Source organism: Palaemon carinicauda, chromosome 9, assembly GCF_036898095.1.
Source record: "Palaemon carinicauda isolate YSFRI2023 chromosome 9, ASM3689809v2, whole genome shotgun sequence".
NCBI lineage: Eukaryota > Metazoa > Arthropoda > Malacostraca > Decapoda > Palaemonidae > Palaemon > Palaemon carinicauda.
The window spans coordinates 73231804-73249965 of record NC_090733.1 but is presented as its reverse complement, the minus strand read 5'-3'; the positions used below and the strand labels follow the sequence as shown (position 1 = coordinate 73249965).

The 18162-nt window shown below is 39.9% G+C and overlaps 1 protein-coding gene across 1 annotated transcript in view; it reads left to right on the top strand.

Moving 5' to 3' along the window:
* Positions 1 to 17924, top strand: part of LOC137646481 (loricrin-like) — a gene marked incomplete at its 5' end in the record, with an annotated part of 38539 nt that extends 20615 nt beyond the window's left edge. Inside the window, one exon of the mRNA XM_068379587.1 lies at positions 17448 to 17924. Coding sequence (XP_068235688.1) covers positions 17448 to 17924 — 477 coding nt within the window. The remainder of the gene's footprint in view (positions 1 to 17447) is intronic.
* Between the last annotated feature and the right edge of the window lie 238 nt (positions 17925 to 18162).

Sequence of the window (18162 nt, the reverse complement as noted above, 5' to 3'; positions counted from 1 at the left end):
GGATCCCTTGGAAAAATGACAGTGTGCATATTTCCTGCAGGTCTTTTGGCTGCAAGGTATCCTGACACATCTGGTGCAGGTTACTGTCGAACATTCCATGTCATCAGTAACCTGTAAAGGTAGAAAAATTCCAATGAGTATGTTATCGTCACACAAAAATTTTCTATATCCTCACACAGAAAAATATAAAATATATTTTCTCAATATGGCAAATATTAGAAAATTATACACACCAATTCAATAATTCTACCTACTACTAGGTACGGCTAAGGCTACACTGCAACGGAAGCTCACTCATAATAGCTCAGAATTCTAGATGAATACCCAAAGTATAGTAGTATGGAGGGAAAGAAAAAGATTCATACCAATAGGACACTGTTTCCCAAAATCGGCCAATCAAACAACCTAAGGTGGCAAAATCAGATACCATTCGACCTAAGATGGCAACAGATATGTCTAAGGCGGCAGCTGTGTATTGCCAACCTGGGCCCATTGTCTAACCTTTCCTTACCCAGCAGGTACATTGATGCAACGTGGCAAATAGACATTGCTAAATCGGCAACTGGTAGACAATCCAGTAGGGATTAGTCAGAGGGTAAAAGGAAATGGGTAGTCTAGATAAAATGGTCAGTTGGTAAAGTTGGCTGCCACTTACCTAGTTATTAACATTAGATTTATAAAAGAATGGGGTTCTGCCCATTAAAATTAATGAGAGCAGTCTGAAATGGCCAGGATACAAAGAATTGCAAATCCAATGAAAATCCTGACAACTAAGAGGTATCCAATCGATCAGTTTAGAGGATAATGTCCCTCAGATATGATTGGAAGAGATATTATATAACGAAAGCTTTTTTATAAGCTATCATCAAATATACTCCAGGTAAGATTAAAGAACTATTCATGATCCTTTAACTACTCCAATAATACAAAGAAAAGGAGGGAAGGCAATCTCTTGTGGAAGACATTAGACTAATGAACTTGCTGTCTATAAAGGGGGTAGACACAGCCTATAAGTCTAAGGTGGCGGCTAAGGCGGCATGAAGAAACCTCTCTCCTACTAAAAGAGGGGAGATCCCCAGCCTACTCACATCTAGGACATAAGGCGCTCAAGTCGGCAAGTCTGGAAAATATGGCAATGTGGTACCACTCAAGCCAGGGGAATTCTGACCAAGCAAAGAAGCTGAGGCTCCACAGCGAGAGAGACATAGCTCAAGTGAAGGAAGCCGTCGACCAGAAACAATGTGACTGCTAAGCCGGCAAGAGAAAAGATCCCTAATCAGTATCTAGACCCTTTACCTATCTAGGAGTAGGCTGACAGTAACTCCAAGCCGGCCAGTCTAAGTATATAGCAATCTAGGGGTCTTCAAATGCCAGGGAAATTCAAACGAGATAAAGGAACTGTAGTTCTACAGCTAGGATGAAACGCAGCCTCAGCAGGAAGGGGAAGAAGCAGCCAGCCTATCAGGAGGTGGCCGCTGAGGCCGCAAAGAAAATAAATCCATATATAGGATTATTGTCATGCCTGCCCACAAGTAGACTAACAGTCTCACCAAGTCGGCTCGTACGGGGATATAGCAACTGAGGACTCCTCAGATGCCAGGGAAGATCAGACTAGGCAAAGGAGCCAAAGTTCCACGGTAAGAGGAACGCAGTCTAACAGGGAAAGGGAGAAAATGGACCTTAGAAAATGGTAAAGCGGCAGGAAAGGAAGGCCTAACTGTAGTATTAGAACAATCCGAAGTACTTCCAAGGGATCTACAGTAAGTAGGCACAGAGAACGAATTCTTTCAACCGTCTGCCACTTAACCAAAGAATTAGGATAATAGCCTAGAAGAAGGGTAAGGCAGCAGGTAAGGAAGGCCTACCAGTAGATATTAGAACAGAATTGGTATCGTTCTAAGGGACCAACAGAATGTAGGCAAAGGGAAAGAGTTCCCTCAACCAGTGCTGCCTATCCAAAAACTAAGGCTAAGTAGATGAGGGTGGAATACTGTCGACCTAGTTCAATTGTGTTCAATCATCTACAACTCCCAAGCCAATCTCTTGAAGGAGGCAGTGCCCAGCTACGATGCATCAATAGACAAGGAGTGTGCCAACCACCATGAGAACCATGCGTTTATGTGGCAAGAAGGGGAGGGTGGGGACAGAATAATTTGTTAGCCTAGGCCATAGAGTAGGGGTAATTAGTTAGCCAGGCCATAAATCAGGTAAGACAAGCATGCGATAAAGCAAATGTCTAACCTAGAATGATAAAACCAATGTAAAAGTATTTTTGGGCTCAAGCCATGTCGTCCTGATGGAAGTTCCTTAAAGTAGCTTCCTGAGGGATATATGTACTACAGTGATATTCCCAGAGAATTTTACCTTTAGGTATCCAGAATTCTAACTCCTGGCGCGAATATCCTTAAAATTTCTCCTAAGGATATCGCAATATCAGCGGATGCATTCTTGACACGCCTCCATAGCAATCTGCACCCCTAATAGCGTTTTCGCTTCGAGGAGGATGTGGCAAAATAAAAGGGAGCCGTCCAAAGGCTATCCCCGCTCTCGTAATACTATTGGGAATACAACAGCGCCATTCCCACGATGACGGACATTCCCTTTTTTTGTAGCGATTTCGCTCGGTGGTATTCCCTGGTGATCTAACTTTTCGATCGTTTTACAGGATTATAATTATGCTTTCTCCATCTTCTTCCACCTCTGGAAAGTTGAGTATCGGGTCTTTACTATGAGTACTGTATATTTTAGCTCCTGTTTCACAATGAAATTAGAGTATTTTACTGTGCCTAAGAGCTAGGCCAGTTACTGGAGGCGCCATGGCGCCGTCGTTCGTTAGGCATGTGTTATTTAGATAGCAGAACGACTTCCAGTTTTAAATAGCCTTATTTAATTATTTTAATTATTTAGCTATTTAGGCAATTATTCTTGTAAAGATTTGATAATGTGTATAATTTTTTCCCCTTTTCTCTGTCGATCGTATAGTTAGAGTTTCGGTGATTTAGGTAACCGAGATCTCGTCTAGCCTAGGTAACCTAACCTAGACGTTTTACTATACGTTCAGACTTTCCCCGGTTACCCTCGTGTATTGTTTTCATACAGTGGAGACTGATACCTCCTAGAATGTTATGAAACATTACACGTCTCTTCGGAGATTTAAGGGTAATCTCTTTCCCTCTGAGTGTAGCCTCAGGCTACAACCCTAATAGCCGTGCCTTGAATTTTATTCAGACATGGCTAACTTAGGGTTTGTCCTGCCTCTTCCCTTAACCGTTGGTTGTGGTATACCAGCAGGTTTTGGGATTTAGTCAGAATCTCAGAGTATTTAGTCTTATGTCGGCGACCTGCAGGCAGGGCAAATGGGTTGTAGGATACCATCATTCCACTGGTGGCTAGGTGGCCGGCAATGGAGGTTAGCCCTCAGTAGCCGCACTCGAAGTTATGGTAGGATACCATCTTCTCCTTGCGACTAAAAGACTAGTCCTGTGCCACAGTACTCTGGGCTGAAGAGTAATATTCTTTAGCCTAGGATACATGGCACTGGAACTCTGTTTCTTCTTTGTTGAGAGGAGGCGGCAGTGCCGCCATCCCCTTAACTGTGTTGGCAATCTCTGGGATGGAGAACTGAGTCTCTCCTGTTCCTGGGATTCTGCCGATACCGAAACAGAGTTTCTTTTAACAGGTGGTAGGACTGACAATTTTGCCAGTTCCTTTCACACTCGTTACAGGACCCTGTTCCCTACCCCTCTGTCCACTTTTGATGGCTGAGCCATTGTCTTTCTTTAGGCTGGCATCTTGTAACCTTACCATTGCCGGTAGGTTGCCGGAGCCAGCCAGACTCCCTCTCTAGCCGTGACTTTGGCTGACGGCAGGGCATACTGCCGCCAACCACATCTTCTGTCGGCAACTGCCGGCCCAGCTGGCAGTTGGCAGCCAAGATGGCTGCCGTTAGCTGGCGGGTGCCAGCGGCTATGATGGCCGTGAGTGGGAAGTCCCTTCTGTCCCCAAGGTTCTTCAGTCCTCCCTTGGACTGCTGCTACAGGTCCTGTTGCCGGGGTACTGCCGGCCAAGCCGGCAAAGTTAGTGCTGACTCAGTTGGCAGAACGCCGACTGTACTGGTACTGCTGGAGGCTTGCCGGCCGGCAGTGTATCGGCGGTACTTTGTCGGCAATAGTACTGTAGCTGCATGGAAGCCTGAATGGTACATTCTCCCCTTCTATTAGAACCTTCTTTCTGGAGAAAGGCAGTCAAATTAGACTTTTACATCCTTAATTACTGTATACATTCACAGTAAGGAGTAGCCATTTTTCCATGCTATCTCTCTCTCTCTCTCTCTCTCTCTAGCTAGCATGCCGGGTATGCCGGCAAGACCTAGGTATGCCGACTACATGCCGGCTGAACTACTGTATATATTATACAGGTAGCCAGTATATCTGCAGTATAGAATATACTGCAGATAGAAAACTACTATATAGTTTATACTAGTAGTTATTTCCAATATATTTTGGATATCCTACACAGGCATTTGCTGAGCCCAATCCTATATTGAATGAATATGATTTCTTCAATATCCTGATTAGAAATCAGTTTTAGGATTACCCTACAATATTAAACACTTCAAGGCAGGAGTAATACACTCCTAACCCTTAAAGGGTAGAGCCTTAATCCTTGAGTCTCCCTGATCAGGAAACTCTATATTTTAATATAGTAGGAAGACTACAGCAAATAGGCTGAGTGGGATATACAAATATATGTCTTTCTTTTTCTTTAGTTCAGCTGGCTTCATGCTAGATGGACCGTACTGTCATATGCTACTATGAAGGCAGCATAATGACTAGACTACAATACATGATGTACAGTAGCCAGTAAATTGCAATATAGACTTACTGCAATTAGAAAACTACAGTACCATTAGACAGTAGTCGACCCACAGTATTAACATTATTTTGGGACAGTGATTTGATACTTCTCTACCCCTAGGGGTAAGAGCCCTTCTACTTGGAGTTACTTAATAGAGAAACGTCCATGTAGTTAATACTGAGGGGAGGTAACAGCATCTGCTCACAGGGGTACACAAGTATGTATCTCCTACTATCCCTTTATAGCTTACTATCCTAAGCTACTCTATTGTAAATGACATTTGCATGTTGATTATCAAGGAGACAATCCATTGTATACTCATTTGGTTTTCCTTTCTTTACAGGAGGAACACCAGATACCTTGTACTGCAGTCCTCTGCAAGGCCAAGAGTAAGTATTTTTACGGTCATATTACTTACAGGTTTCATGCCCCCTGCAATATTATTTCCGGATCCCTACATTATTGGAACCCACAGGTTTGCAATATATGTCGGACATTAATGTCTGAAGGTTTTGAAAATCCCAAGTCTACGGAGACTAGGGATACAGCTCAATATAAATTATGCAACTGGGTGAGAGGCTTTCAAAAGATCTCTCCGTTACCTTTCCTACCTAATGATAGGATGCGTAAGCTACTATTTCCGGAAGCAAGTGAGGAAACAGTAGTGCCTCAGGAGCCAACTACATCCCCTGACGGCCAGAAAACCTTTGGGATTAAGGGCAAGAAGTAGAAGAGGAAAATGTTGTGTCGGAATTTCCTCCACCTATGTCGGTTATAGAGCCATCGATGTCTACATCTTTGTCTTCTACCCCTCTATTGGATAATGTGGTACAATTATGTATCCAGCTGAAGAATCAAATAGAGATCTTTCGTAAACAAAACGAAAAGCAGGAAGTAAAACTCAAGATAGAGCCTCGTAAAGCTTCTCTTGTCGCTTCCCAGGGGTCAGTCAAACGACCCATGAATCAAGACCCACCAACATGCTCCATAACCAATCTCTGGAGGTTTGCAGAGAAGATGCTGATTTCAAATGGCAATCTCTACATCTCAGAGAAAATAGGTGCTGTTCTTTTGGACAAAATTCAATTTTGGCCAAGCTTTGATGCTTTCCCTAATTGTTGGGTTCGACTGAAGTACGAACCAAAGTCAAGAAAAGGAAAGGAACCAAAGGAGGTCTTGATTCTCGACCATGATAAGGCACAGACTATCCTTTCAGGTAGTCTAAGAAAGGCGGGTTATTCAGAGTCGAAGGTATTCTCAATGAATAACAGACACCCTTCCTTTCTTGCTCCTACTTCACTCTCATTCCCCTTTATGGGGAAGGCATTTACTTCTGTTGCCAAAGCGGTAGAGGCGGGTAAGCCATGTCCCACACTCGATGAGTGCAAGCCTTTGTCACCAGCTTTTCCCGGACAGGAAAAGGATTGGAAGGAAGTCCATTTGACATTTTCAGTAGGAAAATTAGACAAGGACGTCGCAAGTCGACAATTCAAGGTATGTCTCCCTAAATTGTCTGAGTTGCTCTTGTGTAATGAACATGAGTCAAAGGAGAGACTTGCGACATCCCTTTCTCTACAAAACTACATAGAGTTGTGTTCAACCTACGAAAGTACCCCAGACATGCTCATGGCCATAGCCAAAATGCATATGGCTATCTTGGTGAAGGACCTTTACACCTTTATGAAGGCTAGGAGAGCATGTAGAGAGTTTGTGTTCGTTGATGGAACAGTGAAACACGAAACAAGGAAGCTAATATCTTCCAACATCTGGGGTAAAGACCTCTTCCCACACGAGGTCACTAAGGAAGCAATTAGGAACGCCACCATGGAGAACATAAGTCTTCTCCAAAAATGGGGCATTCCCTCAAAGAGAAAATCTTCTGTGGTTGTGGGTCCCCAACCTAAAAAGAAGATCGAAAATGCTGGAAATATCTGGGCTGCTCAACAACATTCCACTATTCCAGTGACCACGGTGCTACAGGCAGATGGTCAAAAGTCTAAGCCTACTGACTACTCGAAGCATAAAGACGCTTCGGCTAGGAGGAACTTTCCCTCAGGATCGCAGGACCTTCAATCCTTCGGTCCAAAGCCTATTCAAGATGAGCCATTGATGGGAAATAGAAATGTCCCTACCATCATTTCCTTACCTTCTCCTACAGTTCAAAACCCTCCTGGAGGAGTATACCTGAGAGCTATAGAGCATACAGGTGGTAAGAAAACTATAGCTCATCGAGTTCCAGGGAAGGCTGCTTTGTGTTCACAAGAAGGACTCAAGATATCAATGAGTCATTCTGAACTTGTTGCCACTCAACAAGTTCATAAAAAACAGCAAGTTCTGAATGTTAATCCTTCTGAACATATGGACCCTGTTCCAATTAGGGGTGTTCGTAGTCTTGTCAGACCTGAAAGGTGTCCTTCGGAACCTTCCAGTCAACCACCCCCCTTCCTCCTATCTAGAATTCATGTTACAGAGAGTAACATTCATCCTAGAAAAGATACGTGTCGGACTCACAGTCCTAAGTATCTTCAAAGGATTGACGAACTTAGTCACGTCAAAGTCAAGCCTAGAAATAGTTCAGGTATTAATATACCTGATCGAGAGGCTGGAGTGGGCAGCACGCGAAGTGTCTGGCCAATGTGCATTCAAAGAGATGACCCGGTTCCTGGGACATCATGGATGCAAGATAAGCTTCTAGAAGTCTCGACTTTCTCCAGCTCAGGGGTTTCGATAGTTAAAAAACCATCGAAGCCCTCAGTCACATCAACTCTCCTTTCCTTTGGGAATATAAAAGGAGCTCGCGAGGTCTGTCAAGAGACTCGGGTAATCAGTCAGATTTCCAAAATGCCAACAGGAAAAAGCGCTAAACTTTCCCCAGTTCGCAATAGTGATAGACCGGAAAGATGCGTTAAGAGCTTGGAGAAAACACGCATCAAATGCTTGAAGAGATAAAAAAAGACTGAGATCGGTCCCTCTTTAATCGCTTCTCTAACAAAAATTAGAGCACGAAAGTCCCAAGACTCTGCTGGTCCTTTCACGGGTGGGGAAGCCCCCTCCACACAGATCAGACTCCCTGCGACTGATCTGGGACACCGAAACGATAATAAGACGTCACAATCGAACGTCGCATACAGTCTTGGTGAAGTTACCCATCCCTCTCTTAAAGGGATGGCACCTACCAGCAGTTCATTTACAACTGATCCACGATGTGACGGTGGATACTCTATTTCGATCCAAACCGATAGAGTTGGAATGGTCCATGGATGCAGACATATTCCCTCCCAGATGGGAACAAGTCCCGGACCTGCAATTCGACCTCTTCATCACGAGCGTCTTCAAGAAACTACCTCGATATATAGCCCCATACGAGGATCCTCTAGTGGGGCTGATAGACTAGATGAGGCTGGTCCTAGCTCTGATCCTAGGTATATTTCCGAAGGTTCAGAAATTAACTGCCTTCGTTTTATCACAGAGAACCTAACCCTTCATTTCATGATTTTCTCGCTCTAGCGGTTAGAAAAAGGTTTGGGATCTCAGAAGGCAATATAGAATTCTTAGAAGAATACAAGGCCAAGTCAAATAGAAAACAATATGAATCTTCCTGGAAAAAGTGGGTTGCGTTTGTCAAAGCAAAAGGACCGAAAGAAATTTTAATGAACTTCTGTCTGTCCTTCTTTGTCCACCTTCATAGCCAAGGTCTGGCGGCCAATACGATAAATACGTGCAAGTCAGCCTTGACTAGGCCTCTCCTATATGCCTTTCAAGTGGATCTGGCGAATGAAATCTTTGATAAGATTCCGAAGGCATGTGCTAGGCTTAAGCCCTCAGTACCACCAAAGCCCATCTCTTGGTCTTTGGACAAGGTCTTACATTATGCCTCATCTGTGAACAATGAAGATTGTTCTCTTAAGGATCTAACCCAAAAGGTTATTTTTCTGTTTGCTATCGCCTCTGGGGCTATAGTTAGTGAAATAGTGGCCCTATCCAGAGATGAGGGTCACATTCAGTTCACGGAAGTGGGAGAACTGAATCTCTTTCCTGATCCATCCTTTCTCGCTAAAAATGAGCTACCCACTAAGAGGTGGGTCCCTGGAGAATCTGCCCTCTGAAGGAAGATGTCTCTCTATGTCCCGTAGAGTGTCTAAAGGTCTATGTTCGTAGAACTTCAGACTTCAGGGGAGGACAGCTCTTTAAAGGAGAAACTTCTGGATCAAATTTATCCCTAAAACAACCAAGGGCGAAGCTCACCTACTTTATTCGTAGAGCGGATCCGGACAGTACTCCCGCAGGTCATGATCCGAGAAAGATTGCTTCATCACTGAACTTCTTTCAGTATATGGACTTTGTACGCCTTCATTCATACATTGGATGGAAATCATCCAGAGTGTTTTACAAACACTATGCAAAACAAGTGCATGAACTGAAACACTTCGTAGTGGTGGCAGGTAGTGTATTAAAACCTGCCCCCTAATTACTGTGGTAAACAGTTAATGGTTTGGGACCTCACATGTCCTCGCACATGTAACGGATGAGAATCATCCAGAGTGTTCTACAAACACTATGCTAGACAAATCCATGATCTGAAGCAATATGTGGTGACGCCAGGTAGAATATTTAACCTGCTGTCTAATTCTACGATGAACAGCTAATTGACTGGGACTGTCAATCAAAGGGAGAAGAGGTCATCCTTCTTAGGTGTGACTTCTTTTGATTAAGTGTTACCATGATAACACTAGCTCTGTTCAAAATCCCAGGTGTGGAATTATACAGATAGCACTAGTGCCGGTGTACGAAGTACACTCGTGCAGATAGAGGCAACCAGTACAGGAATTATGAAGAGAAATTGTTTTATAATTTTTCTTCAGTCTGAGAGTGGCCCTCATCATTTCTTCCTTCAAGAAGGAAATATAGTCTCTGTACTCATTACAGGTATAATCCCATTGTCATACTACATTCGTTTTACTAAACATCTCTTTTAGTCATTTATTAGTAATAAATGTCTATTAGAATGTAGTGCGTCCACTTTCGCCAGACAATTGTATGTATACATGCCAGAGTTCTTCAAGTTACCAAAGTAAGTATCCCTCATATATTTGTATGCATCAAATAATAGATATAAGAGAAACTGATGTTATTTTAGCAAAATATACAACTATGAGACTATTTGTATATTCAGTGTGTACTTATGTTTGGTCATACTATGTATGTTAACCTCAAGATCCCTTTTCTACTGTCTAGAATGACTCTTCCCTGTAGGAGGCAGGAAGCACTAACATTGGTTATGATTAGTGATGATGACGAATAACAGTAACGTTACTTGTCTCATGTGGTCCCCATGACCATAGAAAAGGTTGCTATAAGGTTAAGGCACTGATAAAAATCCACAGATACACTAATGCTCTGGTATGCTGCCATCAGGACAACATGGCTTGAGCCCAAAAAACGGATTTTGAGCGAAGCGAAAAATCTATTTTTGGGTGAGATGGCCATGTCGTCCTGATGGACCCACCCATCTCTTCTAAAAGAAAAGATCTTCACAGTATCTCTCCCGTGATACTGTATCTGTAACACCATGCTCAATGCTACAAGGAATGTCCGCCATCGTGGGAATGGCGCTGTTGTATTCCCAATAGTATTATGAGAGCGGGGATAGCCTTTGGACGGCTCCCTTTTATTTTGCCACATCCTCCTCGAAGCGAAAACGCTATTAGGGGTGCAGATTGCTATGGAGGCGTGTCAAGAATGCGTCCGCTGATATTGCGTAGGAGAAATTTTAAGGATATTCGCACCAGGAGTTAGAATTCTGGATACCTAAAGGTAAAATTCTCTACGAATATCACTGTAGTACATATATCCCTTAGGAAGCTACTTTAAGGAACTTCCATCAGGACGACATGGCCATCTCACCCAAAAATAGATTTTTCGCTTTGCTCAAAATCCGTTATATGCAACACACTTCAACAAGGCTAGCAAAGAAATTCATATAAAGCGTTGAGGAATTTGAAAACGTGAGCTCCCGGCTTCAACTATGCGGCGGTGAGACAAAAAAAGGACGCATCGCGAAAAATAAAAGAAGGAAATGCAAAATCCTCCACCAGAAAAAAGCAGGGTACTCAACTTAACCAATGAAGAAGAAGCAGAAGCATCCATGATCCAAAAACACACGAAAACTTAAAAAACAAAACAGAAAACTTCCAAAGCATGCAATCAAGATGGCGGCTGCAAGAAGGAATGGAGAACCAGCGAACGTGTTTACAGTAGCACACTGGTATCGGAGTTTTAACGGCTCTCCCACGTATCCAATCCTATCCCATATCCTTCGAGACAAGGTTAACTCTATTCAGGGAAGGATAGCCGTGGTTGTTTTAAACATGTCCCTGTCACATACATATCTTTCGTGATATTCGCTCAAGAGGTAAAAACCCTGTGATACCTCTACAGATAAAATTCTCTGGTATATAACTCATAGGATATATCCCAAGTAGAAAGCTGTCTAGTGGAACTTCCATCATGGCTTGAGCCCCAAAAATATGCATATGCATATATATATATATATATATATATATATATATATATATATATATATATATATATATATATATATATAAATGTATACACACATTATTATGAAGCCGATATTGCAAATACAGAAAGTCTACTTAAGTGAATATACTTGATAATCATTAAGGCTGAAATGTTGCAAAATCAACATTACTACTACATGGTGAAAAAGTGTCACTTGATATGTTGATACATTTTTTACCACACTGTCACTGGACAGAATATTCTGTTGTTGTTTTTTTAGGAATTTTTGAAAACTAAATATTTTAGAAACTTAACTATAATAAAATAAATGGGAATAATAAGTTTTGTAATAATTAAGTATCAAAGGGATTTTTTGCAACTGCAATATCTAAAGAATTTTCTGTTTTAAGATAGAGAGCGGTTTGCTGTTCTTGTCTTGTTCTTTATCTGAGTTCCAGTATTATTAGTTTGCCTTAAATGGTAATGAGTGTCAGTATATCAAGTTGGTCAATAATACAAGTAGAGAGTGAAGTGATCTTCCTCAATGTTAGTGTCTGTTTCAGGCCTCCAAGTAAGCTTTAAGCAGATATATTAGTTTCCCCTTGATTAGCTTCCAAGAGGAGGCATAACCCATTCATGTCCAATGATGTGTCACTTATCAACAGGGGGTTGGATGAAGGGAGTCTTTCAATCACTTAATTTAGTGGTATGGTTGCTTTCTGTAAATTTGGTACAACACAAGCGTCTCTTCTTGTAGGTCCTCAGCTGTGCTGTAGGCTCTGGGGAAGCTTTATACATAACAATTTTTCTTGATCTTCTTGGCCAAGAATTCTTTGTGGTGTTTCATGTGGTATTGTATTGCCTGGTAGAGCGGAAATGGCAAAGAGCTTAACCATACCAAAGATGATTTTAATCAAGAAGCTTCCAGTACTTTGAGGCCGAGAGATAAGTACCATAAAAATGAATTGAAGTAATGATCAGCTTTACTGTTACAAAGGTAGCCATTGCTGATGTCTGCTACATCTGCTAAATGAGTTGAGATGAGAGATTTACTAACTTGATCCTTATCACTTCATTAACATTGTCAGGGATTATCAGCGTTGTTAGGGACTCTTTGGACACTAGACAGTGTGGCAGATAGTGTTGATTGTCAACGATGATTTCTCCCAAATTTACTTCCCAGATGAAGTTTAATCCTGTGTATTCTAGGAAGATAACTTCATACTGAACATAAAGACTTTCATATGAGACTGTAACTAGGCTAAGATTCTTTTATGTACTGTTGCAAGTTTCTCTTATTTTGTTAAAAGGCAGGCAACCTACTACTTGGTTGGTAGAAATTACTGTGTAAAAATTGGAAACTCTTATTCATCATATGAACCCTTAAACAAAGGGGTACCCCAGGGGAGTGTACTTGGCCCAATCTTATTCTGCATTCATACTATTGGTCTATCGAAAATACCACAAAGGCATGGTATGAAGTTCAAACTACTTGTGGATGACACAATTTTACTTCTCCATAAATGATATAGATGACACTACTGAAACTCTAAACCGAATCCTTGATAGTGTTACAGAATGGATGACATTTAAACAACTAAGATTATGGTGGTGGTTAAGAGAAACAGCGTGAGAAGTTTGGGTGATATTCAAATGAACATAAATAATGATTCAGTGCCAATATCTAGTGAAGTTCGAAATCTAGGTGTATTTCTTGACTGTAACCTGTGTCAATGCCCAAATAAATAATGTAGTAAAAACTGCTGGTTATCATCTAAGAAATATTGCGTTTATGAAATAGTACCTGGATGGAAATTCTGTAAAGAAACTTGTGATAAACTGTGTTATTACCAGGATTGACTACTGCAACTCCATCTATTAAAATTTAACAAAAGTGCAACTTAAGAAATTTCAAAACATAATAAACAGAGGAGCAAGACTGATAAAAGGTGTCCCACCTAGAGAAAGGCTCATCCCTATACTAATTGATTTACACTGGCTGCCAATTAAAGCGATAATTGAATTTAAAATATGTACAATAACCCACCAAGTTATCTGAACCAGTCGTCCAAAATACTTAAGAGAATTGCTACATATTAACCGCCAACAAATCGTGTCGACACGAGAATAGTTATCGATGGTTTCAAACTATTGGAACCTAGATATATGTCTACTGTAGGCTCCAGTGTCTTTAAATATGCGGCCCCGGTGTACCGGTTTGAAATTACCCCCTCCAAATCTTACCCCCCGGTAATTTGAAACCGGATTCAAACTACCGGGGGGTAACTTGATACCGGTTTCAAGCTACCCCCGGGGGTAATTTGAAACCGGTTTTATGCTACCCCCCTGGTTTCAAATTACCCCCCTCGTTTTTGCGCAGGATCTCATCATTTATGAATATTAATAAATTGCTTTTGATCAGGGTCAACACAATCATTAGGTAATATGTATATACATGTACTGTTTCACCTATTGGTATCGTTTATTAATATCTAGCCTTTATCCGTCTTATGTTTATATCTTAGCTAATAAATGTCGGATATTCCATTATCAGTCATGGGCGCATATTTGACCGAGACAGGAAGACGAGGTGAAATTTGATTTTGACGGTTATTTTTTCCATTATTTGAAATATTTCATAATTATATTGCAAGCAAATATTATATAAGGTATAATCAACATATTGATCATAAGTATATATGTATACATACATATACATATATGTATATATATATATATATATATATATATATATATATATATATATATATATATATATATATATATATATATATATATACATATATATATATACTGTATATATATATATATATACAGTATATATATATATATATATATATATATATATATATATATATATATATATATATATATATATATACATATAATACATGTATATGTATTTGTATGTATGTTGTAAATACTATATCATTCATGATATCTGTAAATAATTGACACTTTTAATAAAGCAAGATTGTAAGCAATTATAACAGTTTTAATAAAACATGGTACAGTACATGCTGTTTGCTTCTACTGTACTTACATTGGTTGTTTGTATACGAAAACACCTGGACTACGGTAAAGTCGTTACACTTTATAGCCCTCTATGGATGACATTGAACACAGCTTGTGTTAATCACAAAACTGTTGTTACTGATTTTAGCCTAAAGGCAGGCAGCTGTGTGTTATCATGGGCTAAATCAAATCCTATTTAAACCATCTTCCAGAATAGTAAGTGATGGATTCGTGTATGGATTTTTTTTCTCTGTTGTTGATCTCGAAATGGAAAATTATTGAAAAACGGTGTCATAAAATGTTTAAGAATTTTACCTGAAATGTATCATAAAGAAAAAAAAGACCTCGCCACATGGTCACCTGTACATTTCCATGCGGTTTATATAAGACTTCTGCCCCTTTGTCATAGCTCCATTCTTTCTTATTACTCATTTCATCAAATGACAAAACAGCAATACCTAGTAATCGAGACTTCATACCATCTTTAATGTCCTCTGGTTTAAAATGAATCGACCTAACAGTAGCTTACACAACGTTAATTCTGTCTGCATGACAACATGCATGTTGGTAATTTATATTTGAGCTTTTATTTTTTACGTGCATAGCCTCCAAATACTACGAAGTTACTATGCATTATCAGTGACAGAATAAATGAATAAACAAAGAGATATATGGACACAAGGAGTTCTATTGTTATATTGCAACTATGGGTATGGTCAAACCATTTTAAGAGCAAACTCGGAGCCCAATAGCGGCATTGCCAGTTCTCTTTGGTCATTTTCAAAGCACACCTGGCTTAGCCGCTTTAATCTATGGGCGAGCCAAGAATAGGAGAAAAGGGTCAACTAATAAGTCATTCACCCGGATTTGAACGGTCTAAGAATATAATCCTTTAATTTGATACTCTCCCTAAATTATTTCCTTCGTTCTTTTTGTTTGCAACCACGTGGTGACAAGTTGAAACTCTTAAATATAACAAATAGCAAAATTGTTATAAAACGATTATCATACTAACAGAAATAATCTTAATTTTGATATCAAATGAATTCAGTTCTCAATTCTGATTGATTATTAAAAGACAGGATTCTTTACAAAAGATTTAATCAACTATGTTTAATATGGTATATTTACGTAGGTGATTGTATTGTTTTAGAATTTATTTAATTCATCGACAAAATTAATTTCTTTACAACAAAGGTTATATTAGCAAACGTGGTTATGGTGACTTCGTCAGATGAAGTTAGTGCTATCACAAAAGATTCAATAAATTAGTTCATTCAGACTATTTTCATGTCTTCCTTTATAATGTTATCAGTATGCTTAATACCCTTGACCCAATTTACCTTGCAAATCTGAAACAAAGTCGTTTTTTATAAGTTGGCTGCATCTGTGACACGTTTGATTGTTTGGTCAATTCCAAATTTAACAATTTCATTACCATTTTCCCATTTTTTTTCTTAATATTTAATTTGGTAAATATTTTTTTCCATGTAATGCTAAAACAGGGTTCATTATGATGGTTTTGATTTCAAATATTTTTACGGGTAATATCTATCTTTTTTTACTTAATAATTGTTTTGTATAAAGTTAGATGCGTCATAGTTTGTGTTTAATTGAAAGATAAGGCCAGTTAATTAAAAATAAAAAAAAATAAAATCTCGACAATCACGCGCACACTGAAATAAAATGTTTTACCTCGCCGTGATCACTAAACCTTAAATGAAAGTCTGTAACTTCAAATATTGTGAATTAGGGAATTATATGACACTTTAGGTCTTAAATACGAAAATATCAACAATCACACGAACAGAAACAAAATAAAATTTTACCTCGCCTTTATCACAGAACCTTGAATTACAGTCTGTGACTTTTAACGTGTCATATAATTCACTAATACGCAATTTTTGGTCTTAAATACCAGATTAAACTACTTTTCCTACTGCTGTGAAGCCAACAATAAATGCATGATACATATTTGCGATGTCACATGAATTATTTATCATTCTGATGAGGGGGTAACTTGAAAACAGAGAGGGTAACTTGAAACCGGTTTCAAATTACCCCCCCCGGTAATCTGAAACCGGTTTCAAGTTACCGGGGGGTAATTTGAAACGGGGGGTAACTTGAATCCTTTACACCGGGACTATATGATAAGCTCCCATGAGACATCCGAATGATTGAAGACATTAAGGCTTTCAAGAGGAAACTGAAGACTTTCTTATTTCATCAGTCTTATAACAGTGACGATTTAACAGTAAATGAACAATATGTGATATGAAATGTTCAATACTCTGAACAAACAAGGTAAAACAACAGCGCAGGTCCTGTAGACTGTGGGGTTTCCCTGCTGTATGGGACCGAAAAAAGCAGCCGTCAAAGTAAAGCAAAGTAATCTTATAGTGACTGCCCTTTTTCTTTGAGACACTGACTTGATTGCAAACAGATGATGTGTCTTTCTCATGACTGTAGGTAGTAGGTTGGCCAAGACACCAACCACCCGTTGAAATGCTATCACCAGAGAGTTATTGACTAGCAAGATAGTACTACATTGGATCCCTCTCTGGTTACAGTTCATTATTTTTGCTTGCTCATACACTGAATAGTCTGGCCTATTCTTTACACAGTCTCTTCTTGCCTCATACACCTGACAACACCAAGATAACAGAAAAATTCTTCTTCACTCAAGGAGTTAACTACTGCACTGTAGTGGCTCTAAGGCTACTTTCCACTTGGTAAGGGTAGAAGAGATTCTTTAGCTATAGCAAGCAGCTCTTCCAAGAGGACACTAAAAAATCAAAACCAGTATTCTCTAGCTCTGTACCATGGGGATCCACTGTTTTAGGCTAGAGTTCTCTTGCTTGAGAGTACACTTAGGCACAATATTTTATGTTTCCTTATTTCTTTTAGCTTAGCTAATAATAATAATAATAATAATAATAATAATAATAATAATAATAATAATAATAATAATAATAATAATAATTAACAGTGTATTTTTCCCTTTGCTCATGTATATATGTTGTTTTTCCCAGGTTTACCATATATGCGAAAGGCCGAGTCGACTTCATTCCTTCCTGTGCCCCAATGGTACCATCTTCAACCAGCAGTATTTCGTTTGCGATTGGTGGTTCAACTTCGACTGTTCAACAGCTCCCAACTTTTATAACCTTAATTCTAAAATTGGAGTCGTTGTAGGGGGTGGGAGTGGAGGTGGGGGTGGGGGTGGGAGTGGAGGTGGGGGTGGGAGTGGAGGTGGGGCTGGTGGTGGTTCAGGAGGAGGCGGGACTTCTGGTGGCGGAGGAGGTGGCACGGGGGGAGGTGGGTCTTTCGGTGGTGGTGGTGGTGGTGGGGGAGGAACAGGAGGAGGAGGATTCCGTCCAACTCCACTACCAGGAGGGGGAGGAATTGGTGGTGGAGGAGGAACTGGTGGTGGTGGAGGAGGAACTGGTGGTGGAGGATTTCGTCCTACTGTTACGCCTCCCAATGGTCTGTACCAGACGCCGACCTGAGAGCCTCCATTAGATATTTTTCCATGATACCTGATTTTCTTGTTGTAAATATGGAATTGGTAATTTGTCTTCATAATGATTAATGGTTCGTGAAGCTGTGCACAAATCTGAATTAATATTCAACTTAAGTTGCTAATATTAAGACTAAACTGGAAATTTGTTTGTGAATAGTTAGTTTTAGATAATCATTTTTATAAGTTTGAATAACATCCATTTATTACTACTACCTTGAAAACGT